Raw genomic sequence first — 14982 nt, 5'->3', positions numbered from 1 at the left:
CACTTGCAAGTTTCATCTTCCCTTCTCAAAATTTCCCTTCATGTACATGAAACCTCCAGTGCTCATTTCATCTCTAGACCTCGGTGCTGTTCAGGCAGTTGAGGTAGACGCTGTACCTCAGCACTTCTTACAGAAAATATACAAAAATATTATTCAGGATACTACCATGTCAAAACCTGAAGATTAGGACAACACAGGAAGACATGAGAATAACATTTGGAAAAGAAAACTAAGACCGCTGCAAGATCCCATCTGTTACCAGCAAGCTGATTCTATCCACAAGCAAGAGAACACTGTGGTTAACAGATGACAACAAGCATGACTCTAACACTGAGGTTTTTTAATTCCTGTGTTTTTAGTTGGCTGTTTTCCATTTTTTGACAGCATATAGCTGTAGAAATACTGGTTATAAAAGAAAAACTCTGCACAGTTCCAGGTGCCACCTAGCAATCCTATGCTGAAATGCAGATCTTAAACCACCGAGTGATTACAAACTATACTGAAAGAAAACTGCCCTTGAAATAACTGCTCTCACAAGCTTGCTTCCTTTTCCCAGCCTGCAAGTAATTCAAAGAATGAAGGTGGTACCACATAGACATGGTTAACTTCAAGTATTATGCTTGATCAAAAAAAATGCAAAATTTATCAAAATGCCTCAACAATCACTGTAATAATTGTCAAGAAAATCAGCAAAGCTCATGCTTTCACATGCCTCTTCAGGACTAATGTGTATTACCCAGTGCACCCAAAACCCTCAGTGAATCCTCATGGATTCAGCACAGATACTGCTTTTGCAACATACTGCTTCTCTTTTTTTCTGTGTTGGTCTCAGAACTTTTTTTCTCTACTTTCAAAGCACAAAGAGCTGCTGACTGACATTCTTCTTGATAAACTTGAACATATTTTGAATTAAGCACAGCAATGCTCAATTAATTTATAGCAATTTCTATAAGCAAATTATTATTAGATTCGCTGTCACTTAAGTTAAAAAGATATCTAAACTTAGTTGTTCTGTACTATTTTATGAAGACAAACCTAGGTGTTTTTTTTTTTGTACGTGTTTGTGTGGTTGTTTTTTTTTTTTTAATGAACTATTTTTAAAAAACCAACAAAAAGCATTTAATAGCCTTTGCTAGGATACGAGTTCACGAGCTGGATACAGAGCAACAGATGAATAAATGAGACAAGTGACTGGTCCCTATGCCAGGATATGTGAAACAATGAGAACAGTGAATCTTAATAGTAAATCAAACATGCTAAGCTGGCTTGCAAATATAAACCTTTTACAGGAGCCATATAAATTATTAAAGCAACAAAGGCATTCCTCATCTTTCCAAGTTTAACTACAAGTGTGCAGGATTCCTAACAGCACAACATGATTTGCAAAAAAATTTAAAAACTTACAGATGCTGCCAGGCTTCCATAATATCTTCCCGCTGGTGGGAAGAGAATCATCCCTCCTGATTTTTACAGACTGAGACTCATTACTTTGATCAGTTCATGCCAGAGGTTTACAATCACCAGAGCTATTTCTAACAGCTTCTTTTGCAGAACCAAGTTTGGTGTTTCCTAAGTACATACAGAAACAAAAATCAGATACATTCTCTGTTGCAATCTTTCAATCTTGTTTTTTCTTTTTCTTTTTTCTTTTTCCTTGGCAAGACACCAGAAATATTTTTGAGGAAGAAAACCAGGCTTTAAAAATACAACTATAAAAGTCAGACTAGGCTGTATATTAAAAATAGGTTGAAAAAATAACTGCATCAAACCATGAATTTGCTCGAACCTAGAACTTGCAAAGTATTGTACCTAAATTGCACAACTCATTGCTTCTGGTCACTTTTAGACTTCACAATAGATAAGATGCAGCCAGGAGACATCACATATATGGAAATAATACACACCAAAATGGGATGCACTTATAAAATGTACGTGAAGAACCACTGGTTTTTCAGTTTACCTTCCAGTATAGATTAAGGCACTCCCTAAAAATTATTATGGTCTAAACCTTAGACAGGGTATAATGAGTACAAGAAAAGAAGAAAGAAGCAGCTGTTACAAAATATAATGGATAATATAACACAGAGCATGTATCACTAGTAAGTACCTGAAGGAACTCCTATCAGCAAAAATACACATACATGGCAGTCTCATTGAGGTGCCTATCAAGTCTCTAGGAACTAAGCACTCTTGATAGGTTTTATGCAATACAGAATTAGGAAAAAGAAAGTAAATGAATGAAGAAAACACTTCAGAGGCAGTGAAAATAAATAAAATGACATTTCAGAGTAGCAGAACAATGGAAGAAAAGGGAAAGGAAGGGGGAAAAAAGGAATGATTATTCTAAAGCTTCCTTCTCTGTCATGGTAGCTCTATTGCATTCCTTATCAACCAGAACCACATGGTCAGATTTGATTCCTTCTTCATGCACCAGGACTAAAGAATCAGAAGAATGCCACTTATTCCTCTCGGCTCACCACCACTGCTCAGATCCAGCTGGCCTCCCAAAGCCAAATCACCTTTTCCTCCTGGAATTTATTTGCTGTTTCCCAAAGCCGTATCATACACAAGAGGCCAAGATCACCACTTGAATATCTTTGCTGACATTAACAGTTCTTTGATGTTTCTGGTTTTGTCTGTTCACTAATATTTTGACATAAAAGCCTGCAGTTTTGTCCTAATTGCATATGTGTACACTTAAGCCCTGGAATTTGCATTCCTGTGTGAGCATTTCTATTCAAAAATTCTTTATCTCAGTAATTCGCACCAAGATGAAAGAACAAATTTTCTCAGGGGCCACTCTGAAGTGAATCTTAGTCAAGAGTTCCCTATATCCAACAGAACAGAAGAGCAAGCCAGTGGTGTGTTCAGGGCTCCCTTTATTAACGAGGGCCCTCCTTCCACTGTCCTTGTGGAAGCTGTCCAGTTTTCTATGAGAATACACACACCATATGTCATAGCACAAAGACCTCCTCCTGCTGACAGATACCTTGCCTCCTTCCCAGAGAGCCCCAACTCTTACTGATATGCTATCTCCTTTTTTTTCCAGGTGTAAAACTTGGAGAAAAATGGCTGATTCTGTATTATTGTGTTCCACTGAAAAACCAGAGGACTCTTACTAACACTTAGAAGTTATTTCAGTGAGAAAACTGTTCCTCCTCAGAAGAGGTATTCAAAGAATGAGTGATCTAGCTTTCATTTTGGAGTAGCAAATGCATTACACATTGTGATGACCATTTTAGCAACTGTGTGTAGCTCATCTATTACATTGTTAATGTTTTGTCTTCAATCTTATACTGACATAGCATCTCTCCCATAGCTCAAAAAAAAACCTACCAAGAAGCACTAATTTACTGACCAATAGCAACTGAGCAATGCCAAAATGTTCAGTCTCTCACATGAGAACACTTGCCAGAGTCTTCAGACATATGAAATACTTTCTGTAGGCTGTGATGTCTGCCATAAATACACTGTCAGAGCAAGGTCATCCAAATCAAAACCAGAAATAGAGGAATGGTGGCAAAAAAAATGTTAAAAACAATTATAATACACATGTTCTTTTCCCCTTAGGACAAAACGATTCTCGTTGTGTTCCTTTTTGTTATGCCAGAAATATTTAACTGATTCATGATTCGTGGTGTAAATTCATAGGTCAGTTTCTGTTCCTGTTTTTTTTATAGTTCATTTTATGTAACATACAGACTCATTTGAACTGAAGCAGAAGTATTATGATAACCAGTGTTTCTTCATCTCTAAACCTGGACTACAATAAACTCATGTGAGAGTGGGGGGACGCAGTTTCCAGAAAATATGTTTAGGAAAGTTTCAGGATGAACCGAGATGAACCTCTGGTGTTGTTTGTAAATGTCATCGCTTTGCTTCAGGAGACTGAAGCAGATATTTCCACTACAGAAAACTAAGGGAACAGACTGTTTTCTATCTTAATGTCATCACTAGAGGGAAGTGAAATCCGAAAGGAGACAAGTGAAATCGAGGCAATGATTGATGCACAGAGGCAATTCACCATAGAAGATAAAGATCATTCTGCTGGCAGGGCTAAACGGGGAAGCAGAGGCAACCCTTAGTGCTATCTATAGTCAGCCCTAAAGTGGGAAGAGACAGAAACAGCTGGGTTCACAAGAGGTCACACAAAAATGTCACTTCTCAGTTTCAAGAACAGTAGTTCCACAGTGGCAGGACTGCATGCTTGAACAACCCCTAAAGTCAAAGTCAGCCGAAGTTACGGAGTTTGGAGCTCATTTTTTTTCCTACAGACAAGCATGCTATTGCTTTTTATATGGGAAAAAAAAAGAAAAAAGAAAAAAAGAACCCTAACAAGAAGCAAATTTCAAAATCTCAAGCATGGGTACTCATGGAAACCAAAGTTTAAACAGATCAGTAAACAAGAGAGACAATGACCTGATTTCCACCCTTTATAAATAGGGCCACACCTCAGCACAATGATTTTGTGTCAGTAACTGGGGGTGATGACAGAACTTTGTAGTTCAGTAAGTGCAATGCACTCAATACACTGGAAGTAGGGTGGAACATCACTTCACAAAATTCTCTTCAAGATCTTAAAAGCAGCCAGCTGGGAGCTTATCACGCATATTAAGGCTGCAAATTAAATACAAGCCTTCCACAGAATCACAGGCATTGGAAGGGATCTCAAGAAACCACTGAGTCCAACTCCCAGCCTGGCCAATGGCACGGCCACTGTCATTGCTCTGGTCACAATACCAAATAATTCATAACTAGAAAAGTGAGAATTGTTAAATTGCCTGAAATAGACATACCTAATACATAGTTATGTGGATAAACACAGGAAGGAATACAACTTTGTTAGGGGTGTTTCTGTGGGGGCTCATAAACAGTAGTCATCAACTAAGCTATTTCTCGCTGATGGAAGTATTCTAGCTCCTTCAGAATTAATATGCAATTCTTTGTCCTGGAAGGTCGACTTTAATATTTCTATGTTCTTATAATAATTTACTGCTCCTGAGATTGCAACATTTTTTCATCCTGATGAAACAGCTCAATTGGAAAAGAAAACATTCATTTTTACAACAATTTCTCAACATGTTCTGAAAAGATCTAAATTGCAGATATAATAGAATGAATCTGCCACAGAGATGTGGACAACAATCCAAACTTTAACTGGCAAGTGTTTGACTGTGTTGGGCACATTTCTCTCTCTCCCGGAGCATCTTTTGGTTATAAAGCACCAGGAGAGAAATCATAGCAATTATGGACATCTTCAGCCAGCTCTGATATTGGGAAAGTTTCCAAATCAGCATACATGTTGCCAGTACAACACATAAGCATCCTGTACCTCTTTTTTGTTGGAAGTAGACCAAGAGGCCTGCTTAATGCACAACTACATTTCAGAAATTACTGCTCCTCAGCAACAAACGCTACAGGAAAACTTTGTGTGGAAATTCACAGCCAGAATGGGAGACACCAGAACACACATCTGGCAGAACAACAATCCTTAAATCTTTGCACATAAAATACTTAATGCTGTTTGTGCTGTGAATGGATGAGTGCTTGGGGAATAGATGAGAATAAGAAACTGGAGTTATATTAATAACAAGCTGATTAATCATCTTAACAGCCAAAAAACTCATAACAGTAAGTAGAAATGATAGCTACGCTCTGATTTTTAGCATGTGCCAGAATAATGCTGGTGTGAAGTAACAAAATGAAAGGAAACATCATTGTCCTGACGAACATGTTTTACTCCTGCGTAGTACTATTTATTCTGTATCATTAATCAAATTAGGCTCCTTCTTAACTTTCAAAAGAAAAATAAAAGACAGCAAAACAAGACAAAACAGATATTCTCCCAAGGCCAAAAAGGACGGGATTAAAAATACTCTCATCCAACCTACACATGATTAAACATTCCTTGAATGTTTGTCAGTATGAACAGAATTTCAGAAATTGCCCAACAGCTGTAATGCAAACAAAAATCATGTTTTCCATCCTGAAATAAGGAGGTACACGTGTTGCAAGACCTCACAGACCTACTTAATGTTCTGTTGATTCCTCTAAATATAGGTGGTTTGCCTTGTTCTCAGACTTATCTAATGTTCATGTCTATTCACCCCTTGTTCTTTCTGCCAGATTTGACTAATCTATTTTAATTTGTATTATTGACATATACTAATGCATGCATATATCAAATTATTTATAAATAACATGCTCTGTCCCACATTACTGACAATTTTGAGGCAATTAAAAGTTGAAACAGTTCATACTTTTACGTAAACTCATGGTCTGGATAGATATTTTAGGTCTTCTCAACCATTCATTTCTCTTCCATGAAGGGAAAAGGAAGAAGAGAGGAGACTCTATTACACTAAAATTATTATCAAAGAAAAAAAAAAAAAAAGGAAAATATGTTTTCAGTAATGAAAACATACCTTTAAGTCTAGTCAGTTGGTACACTGGCATAAGTTAGCAAACAAAACATGAAACAATTCCACTTAATAAAGCTAATTTTTGTTAGGAGCAAATGTAGATTCTATGTGATGAAAAAGAAACTGACCAAAGCTGAATAGACCTGTATACTCCCCTGCAGGAAAGATATTCAACTCATTTATATACATGTAAGGAAACTTCCTTTTGTTTCTTTTCATGGAATTCTATGCAATGAGAAATGAAACCATTTTTGGTAACAAGGATAGTTGATAGATGACTGCATCATCCTATAAACACATGCATGAACACATTTCTGTGAACAATTATATTTTGAGTACGTATACTTCTGTAATATTTGCATAGAGATCTATGTAAATAAATACAGACTGATCCACAAGATAAGGCTCCAAATCTATTGAAGCAGGTAGTGCAGTCTATATATTAACCACATTTACAGAATCAGAGCACATGTTCTCAGTAACATGGCTCGGTATAGCATGTAGCTCTTTGATTATGATTTATTATTGAATATTGACTTAAAAGAGGCTTAGCTTTGAAACAAATGAACAAACAGAAAATATAAACACAAAGAAGATAAACTCTTTAGACACTGAGGTAAACAAGGTAAAGCATTTAATTTAAAACATTTTGGGGGCAACCTGAACTAGAGAATGATATGCTTGCCTATGTCAGGAGGGTTGAACTAGGTCACCATTAAAGGTCCCTTCCCATCCAAGCCATTCTCTGATTCTAGGATTTTGCTGCTTTGAACTAAATTTTGATAGGCCCGGATTACCATTTGCATACCGGGATACCAAACCCCAATCAAAACCGTCCGTCTGTGAAAAGCATGAAAATAAGTTTGAGCACTAAGCAGAAACTACTGGTAACATAGGAAATTAATTACACCTTTCTCCAAAAACTTGTTGGCTTTCCATATTTGGCCAGGATGAACAAAGTCCCCTATTCCATCTGAGCAGTTTTAGCACCGCTTCCAAACGAGGCGCAGGAAAACCTCACTTACCAGAGCTGACCACGGAGTGGTGCTATGGGAACGAATATGGATTTATTTAGTCCTCGATGGCTCTGGGCTATGGTGAAAAGCTTTTGCGGAGAGAAGAAAGCTAACAGAAGGGAAAAAAAAAAAAAAAAAAAAAAAAAAGATTAAAAAAAAGAAAAAGTCAGCCTGCTTTCATCCAAATTGATGGCAGAACTGGCATCGTGGCTTCTTATGAAAAACATGTTTTCTCTTAAGCTTTTTAAGTTGGCCAGCTTTGAAAACAGTAAAATGCAAGAACAGCCATTGGAGGACAAAGTGTCCTCAGCAAGGATCTGCACCATCACTGAAAATCATTGGGTTAAGCTGTCTAGAAAGTAACCCCATACTATATTCACACAGAAGCATAGAATCATAGAATATCCCAGGTTGGAAGGAACACATTAAGGATCATTGAGTCCAACCCCTGGTTCCACACAGGACCACCCAAAAATCAGACCATATGTAACCAAAGTTCACTCAATGCATTCACCATATTCAGCAGTGCTATAGTGTTGGCTCTGTGCTTGCATTGGCCTAATGCACCTGCTTGACTGCAGAAGTTCATGTGGCTATAAATAAAGCCGGCTGTGAGACTGCGTGCCAGCCTCATCACTCGTTACTCATTAAAACATAAGGGAATCAAAGTATGTACACATATGAGCATGTAGTAATGCTTCTTCTTTTGTAGTGTTGGCCTACAACGTCATATGCAGATGTCAGAAGGCTGGCAGTGGAGGCTGAACCTTCCCAATATCCCATTCCATGTTGTTGCTGTGGGACAGATGGCAGCAGAGGGGCAGTGTGACAAAATGGCGTCTGACAAGAAAGTGCGGATGGAGCAGACGGGTGGCACTGAATTCCTCCTCCATGCAGAAATAATTGCAGCCACTGACATTCACTGATGCCTGCTGAACGTTTATAGAGACCAACCAGTGGATGTGAGCACAGCGAGGTGGTGGTGGTGCGTTTCAGCAGTGCTGTCAGTGACACTGGGACACCTCTGCTGGAGCAGGTTTGTTATAAGCTCGTACGCAGGCTCTGGTTCATCCCTGGTGAAAATACATAGCTATTGGTGGTGCCTATGTGAAAAAGCAGCGCTTCGTAGCTGAGAATTTGCTCTATCAAATAATGTTATTGTGCTCTTTGTATCTGTTGTTTCCAGGGAAGTAAGGAGACATTGCTTTCGTTGCAACCCACCAATATGACTTTCAGTACCTTTTAGAGGTACCAAACCTAAGGGCCGTGCTGCCCAAGGCGGCACTGGGACCTCCGGGCTCGCTTCGGCACCAATTGCAGCTCTTGGGCCCCGCCCCCTTCCACGTTCTATCCGCTGATTGGCTGCCTCTGCTCCTGCAGCGCGCAATTGGCGGCCGGACTGGTCGCCATGGTGACAGAGGACGCCGTGCGGCCCGGGAGCGCCCGCCATCATGGCTGCCTACCGGCCCGGGGTGCTCATGGGCAACTGGAAGGAGGAGGCGTGCCTGGAGGAGGTGGGCGAGCAGCGGGGCCTCCGCTCCAACCTCCGGGAGCCTCGCCTGCCTCTTCCTCCCGCGGTGCTTCCCCCAGTTCTGTTGAAAGCCGACGTTGCAGCGCCGGGTAACGCCGTGTTCCCTCTTCTCAAACAGGAGCGCCTGAGGGACTTCATGCAGAAAAGAGAACGGGGAGAACTCCTAATGCAGAAAATCAACAGACTGAACGATAATCTCTTAAAGAAGGTCATTTTTAAAGGTTTTGTCAGACAGCGACCCTGCAGGGAACGACAGAAGCTGTTTGTCGCCATTCCCAATGCTAGCATTTGATACCTAAAACACTCCAGGTGCCAAATTCGGATAATTCAGTACAAAATCCGGTGTGTTTTGGCTTAGGTGCAGCTGTCGGTGTCTAAGGATGGATTCGTTTGCTTTGGAGACACGGTGATGCTCCTGAGCCCGGGCAAGGAGCCCTCAGTGCAGCGTGACGTTGAGGCACGCGGTGAGCTGACGCTGGCGGTTAACCTGGAGGAGGTGTCCATCTACTCGGCTCTGGCTCTGCACCCACCCTGCGCGCTGAGCGCCGTCACCACCGCCAGCCCTGTGGGGAGGAACACATTCTGTGTTTTAAGGTTTGGTAACTTCGTCCTTCACTAGGAGAGCGGTGAGGTGCTGGAACAGGCTGCCCACGGAGGTCGTGGTCCAAGGCCAGGTTGGATGGGACAGCCCGATCTGGTTTTAGATATGGAGGTTGGCAGCCCTGCCTGCGGTGGGGAGGTTGAAAGGTTGAAGCTTGATGACCCTTGAGGTCCCTTCCAACCCAAGCCGTTCTATGATTCTTTTTCATAGTTTCTTAGGTTTTCAGTGACGTCAGCTTTTGGTATCTTATTCTGAGAGATGTGCAATGAATTTTGCTAAAATACAAATGAATTTGAGTAAGATTAAATTATTTAAGAAAGATTCTAAGTTCAGCCTGATTCTGCTACACATATTACTGTGAATAATTTCAAGGAAGTTTAAATCAGCACAGCACTTGTGTGATAAAAGAATCCAATTCACTGGATCATTTGGTAAACTTTGCATTAAAAACTCTGTTTTTAACGTGGTCTTATTTCATCTGTATACAAACACGTCCAAATGTCAGTAATACTATTTGTTCTTGTGAAAATAATGTCTCTGAAGCAGAAATTTGAGTCAAAGTGGACAGTGCTTCAGTTGTCCTAAAAAAGACCCCTCCATCAGAGTGTTCTCTCTCTCAAGGACACATTTAACTGCAGCTGCTCGTGGGAGAAGTAACAGAACAAGTCCCCGCTCTGCCTTAGTGCATGTATTTAAGTATAACAGCAGTACACAAGTGCACAAACTAACCCTGACTGATCAAAATGCTTTGAATTAGACACAGTAAAGAATTTGGAAGCCAATTTAGGTCTTCCAGAAATGCAACCAAAGTATTTTTGCTCAGCTTCTGTCTGATCCTTGAGTCACTGACACTAACCGCTTTCAGGGCTCTCATTAGCTGACCATAGGTTTTATCAGCTACACAAGTTACTCTGAATATACTTAGAACAGCCTGGCATTTAATTCAGTGATCCTTTAATTTAAAATACAGAAATCGTTCTGAAAATACAGATATATCAGCATGTACATTGATGTAATAAACCCGATTACTAAATGTCAACGTGTCATCAACAGCATATGATGTTAAGCTACAGGCAAACGCTGTTCTGCTTCCAGTCCCTGATTTTTTAGGTGCTTGTAATTAAGTGTATTCACAAAAGTAATTTGTGAAACATCATTTCTGTAAACAAGAACTTAAAATTCTAGAAAATTTGATATATTTGAATTTCTCATTGTTCTCTTTACAATTTTAACAGCGTTGATGGAGAATCAGTGGGTGAACCTGTTAAATTTGGGCAAAAGTTTGGTCTTGGAACAACAGGAGGGTTTTCTGATCCAATGGTAAGGAACAACGTTGCGAATGGCAATTGATGATGTATACTGATAGTGTGCATTTAAGCACTATATATATCAAATTGCACAGTGGTTCAGTGTCTTAGCTTTATAGAACAAATTCAGAATCATTTGCAAATCAAAATAAATAATATATATTGAGAAAGTTTATGGGGCTTGTCTGAGATCAGTTGTGCAGTCCAAGAGGACAGTGACCCAGAATGATGGGTAATGCAGATTTTAAACAAGGAAAAAGAAAAAAAGAAAAAGGAAAAAAAATCCAAGAAGAAAATTTTGTTTCTTGTGAAGAAAAAATACAGTCTGTGTATGAAGTAACAAACCAGGGGAGATTTCTATTACATGTGAACGTTGTTTCCCTTTACAAGTCAGAAGGAAAGCAGACATTTGATGCTCAAAATAAATCACGTCAACTATGATAAAATTTTCCCTCTCAAGTTTGTTACTTGGATCTGAAGGAGTCTCTGGAATGTAAAATCAATTTTCAGTTAATATTCACCGGTCTACTTCATGAATTTATCGACATTACAGAATCTATTTTACTGTTTTGAAATGCGTAGCTTTAGTTTGGCAGACTGTTCAGAAGCAAAGGGATTTTTTTGTGCTGGTTTTTCTTTTTTAAATTACATGTCTTTTTCCTTCTATATTTATGCATCCTTCATGTATATTTTAATCTACAGTTATATCTAGCAAGTGACCATAAATCATTTATGAGGTTTGCCAAAAAATCTTACCTTCAACAAGTATTTTTGACAGATGAGCTTTCCTATTTGACGTGCTGGCAAGCAAACTTCTTGGATCCACAACTGCGTCTTGAATATGAAGGATTTCCCGTTCCTGTAAGTCATTAAAATGGAAATAAAAAGTATTGAGTATTTAATTGTCAAAGTAGACTGAAACAGAAGAACCATTTATCAGGCTTTACCCTTTTTATTTGAAGACTATGGTGTTCACATTCCTTCCCCTATCATTTATTTCCATCGTAAACGTCATACCTGTGCTGCAGACACTGGTTAAATTCATTCCTTTTTTCCATTAGGCATCTTTTACATCCATCTACCTGCAGTATTTCTGCTGAGAGAAGCAGGTGGGAATATGCTGCTTAATGTATCAATACCTGGGAATAACTTGGTTTCACACAGAGGGAACTGATCCTCTAACCTACTTGTAACCTACTGCAGGGAACCTGCTTTATCAGGAAGGTTGAACTTGATGATTTCCAGAGGCCCCTTTCAACCCTCATGATTCTGTGAATCAAGGCATTGGAAAAAATGAGTGATTTTCCAAATATGTTTCTTTAAGTTGAAGCAGCTGAAGTATATTCCACATAACAAGTAAGCTTCCTGAAGTGCTGGGCATATAACAAAATATCATGGATATAATCATTCTCAGAACTGACAGTACAAAATATCTCACTATCAATCTACAGCACTCTGAGAGTGATATACAGTCATGCATACTTCTATTCAGTAGTAATCAAAGCATTCACCTTGAATAGGTATTGTTAGTTTAAAATATCTATCAAGTGTATTCTTTTTGTGTGTGTGTATGTGTATTTTATTTTGTTTATGTTTCCTTTTTCCCAGGCAAACTCTAAACTGATTATTACTCATTGTCATACTAATAGAAGTTTAGCTGTTCCAAGGAACTTTTGGACAAGGTGAGAATAATTTATAACTGGCAGTGATATGCTTAATGAGACATCAGCTCAGTGCATCCAGAATCACTGAAAAAAGTCAAATAATTCCTTCAGGAACACACTGAGGAAATGGCAAAGAATGCAGGATGCACATTCTTCTTTTCCCCATTTTAATTCTTGTGTTGTGTTGTGATGCTGCAAGCAAGCATCTCTGTCTTACTTACTTTTTTCTTTCCTTTTTTTTCCTTTATATTATCACATCATACTCCCAGCTTTCTGTAGTGTCTTGGTAGTTCTCCCTCTGAATATCCTGAGCAATTATATGTATATGTATATATATTTTTTAAGGAAAAATTGCTATGCTAAGAACTCAATAGAAACACACCACATAAAGCTATATTTCTTATATCCATATAAATCTCATAACAAATTAATGTTAATCCAACAATTTGACTTAACATGCATGTATTGAAATAAAGTTGATTAAGTGTTATTAAGGAGTAACCAATTGTTTCTCATTACATTTCAGGCTAAATTTTACTGTGATTTTGTATCATTTTTTTGAGGATGAAAAAGTTCTCTAAGGCTGAAAGGTTGCAATAGTTTTTAAGTAACCAGAGTCATCTTCATGAGAAAACCTTCAACATCTTACAGCTAATGCACACTTGCTGAATGCATACATACTTATTCTACACCCTGTCGTCCCCCCCCTTTTCTTTGACTTTGCAGGTCTTATTTTGGAAGGGAATATGAAGTAATTTGTCACACTTACCTGGACTCCCATCGAGTCGAAGAAGACAAGAATTACTGGGTAATAGTTACAGGAAATCCTGGTGATGAGGGTGGTACAATGCTCGATAGACCTGAGCCTCAGCCAGGAGGAACAGGAAAGAATGAATTTCATGAAGAGATGAAGAACGTAAAAATCCCAGATTACAACTGACAGAGATTGCTTAGATTCTGATTCTTATTTTTCTGTTCAGATTTTAGCATTATAAATATTTATTTTAAAAAGAGACATGAAAATCTACCATTATTAATTTTATACAATCTCATTAATTCATCATTTGTGGATGGCAAGAAGATGAGTAACACACACATGCACAACATCAAAAAGCTCACGAATCAAGAAAAGCTCATTTTCCTACTTTCACATTCTCTGGTGGCAAAAGAAGTTGGAACACAGTGAATTGAATTGCACTCAATTACTGGCCTTCTGGGTGTATTTAACCAATGCTTCCTATCCCAAATCAGCGTCACCGTTTTGAAAAGAGTGAGCATACATTTTCCAAAACAGTAAAGACCAAACTTATGTAAGTTATCATGGGATGCTTTGACATCTAAAGATTGGTCGAAAGAAATTAGGTGGTTGAGCTTGTTTCGCACTCTATCATGAGAAAGGAGAAAGGACTACCTGCACTGCTGGAAAATGAACAGGATTGAATCAACAATTCCTGATGCATTTGTTCTAATACAATTTTAAAACCACAGATTTTTCAGAGCTTATATCACCTTTTTTTTCTTTTGCAACTTTTTTTTTAAAACACTTCTTAATATAGTCCACACGATGGCACCACATTCTTTTAAACACTGTGATTATTGCCAGCAGGATTATTGCTACATGTGTTAAAACAACCCGAATCATTTACATTCCACTGAGTCCTTGATACAATGCCACTAAAGAACCAGATTGAATCAAGCTCAAATTCTGGGCTATGAGGTGTGAGTGATTTTTTTGTCATCTTTTTAGAAAATAAAATCAGTTTAAGCAATAAATGTAGACAGAATAATGTACAACAGTGTGCATTGTGTGCTATCAATTTCTTAAACAAAACGGATTGGAATATTAATTTGTAACCAAAACATACTTAAGTATCTTTAGGAACTTTTTCATTCAGTTTCTCTGTAAAGATAGGAAACCTGATGTGCAGTAAATGATGGATATTTTTATAGTGACACTGTTACTACTTACCCCAGTTTACAGAGGTTAAGATTCCACACGTTTTCATAATAGACTGACATAATTCTACATTGATTTTGGAGGCAGTAAACTAGAAAAAAGCAGGCTGCATGAATACACTGCAGTGTTTCTAATTTGACAGTTGTGGGACATTTATCGCTAATCACAGGCTTTAATATAAAAGACTGAATATTAACACGAAATTTAAACACTCCAGTGACTGCCACTTAGAGACACAGTAGGGTCTAATTGACAGGGTAATGGAGATCTGAACCATGTCATTGTGGAAACTAAGGGTGTGTGTTATATTTTGATTGTCCCAGTTTTGCAATCCAAGAACTACGGGCAGTGATGCTTGCCTCATTTGTAAAGCACTCTGACATATACCAACAAAAAGCACAATCATGCATTAGGAAAGCTTTCATGCTTCTTCCAAATTAGACCCAATGAGGATAGATCTACAAAGTACATTGTGGGCAGATAA

General features: G+C 38.5%; 1 protein-coding gene across 1 annotated transcript; it reads left to right on the top strand.

Annotated features, from left to right (window-relative positions):
- Positions 1–8820: 8820 nt before the first annotated feature.
- Positions 8821–14335, top strand: CFAP161 (cilia and flagella associated protein 161). The gene is made up of 7 exons (XM_003209496.5): positions 8821–8952; positions 9088–9177; positions 9328–9563; positions 10806–10890; positions 11580–11738; positions 12486–12559; positions 13268–14335. Exons 1-7 carry the CDS (start codon positions 8890–8892, stop codon positions 13479–13481), a joined length of 921 nt encoding a protein of 306 aa, XP_003209544.4. The 5' UTR covers positions 8821–8889; the 3' UTR covers positions 13482–14335.
- The last annotated feature ends 647 nt before the right edge of the window (positions 14336–14982 follow it).

The sequence above is a fragment of the Meleagris gallopavo genome, chromosome 12 (assembly GCF_905368555.1).
Source record: "Meleagris gallopavo chromosome 12, MGAL_WU_HG_1.1, whole genome shotgun sequence".
Taxonomy (NCBI): domain Eukaryota; kingdom Metazoa; phylum Chordata; class Aves; order Galliformes; family Phasianidae; genus Meleagris; species Meleagris gallopavo.
This window is presented reverse-complemented; position numbering and strand designations above follow the sequence as displayed.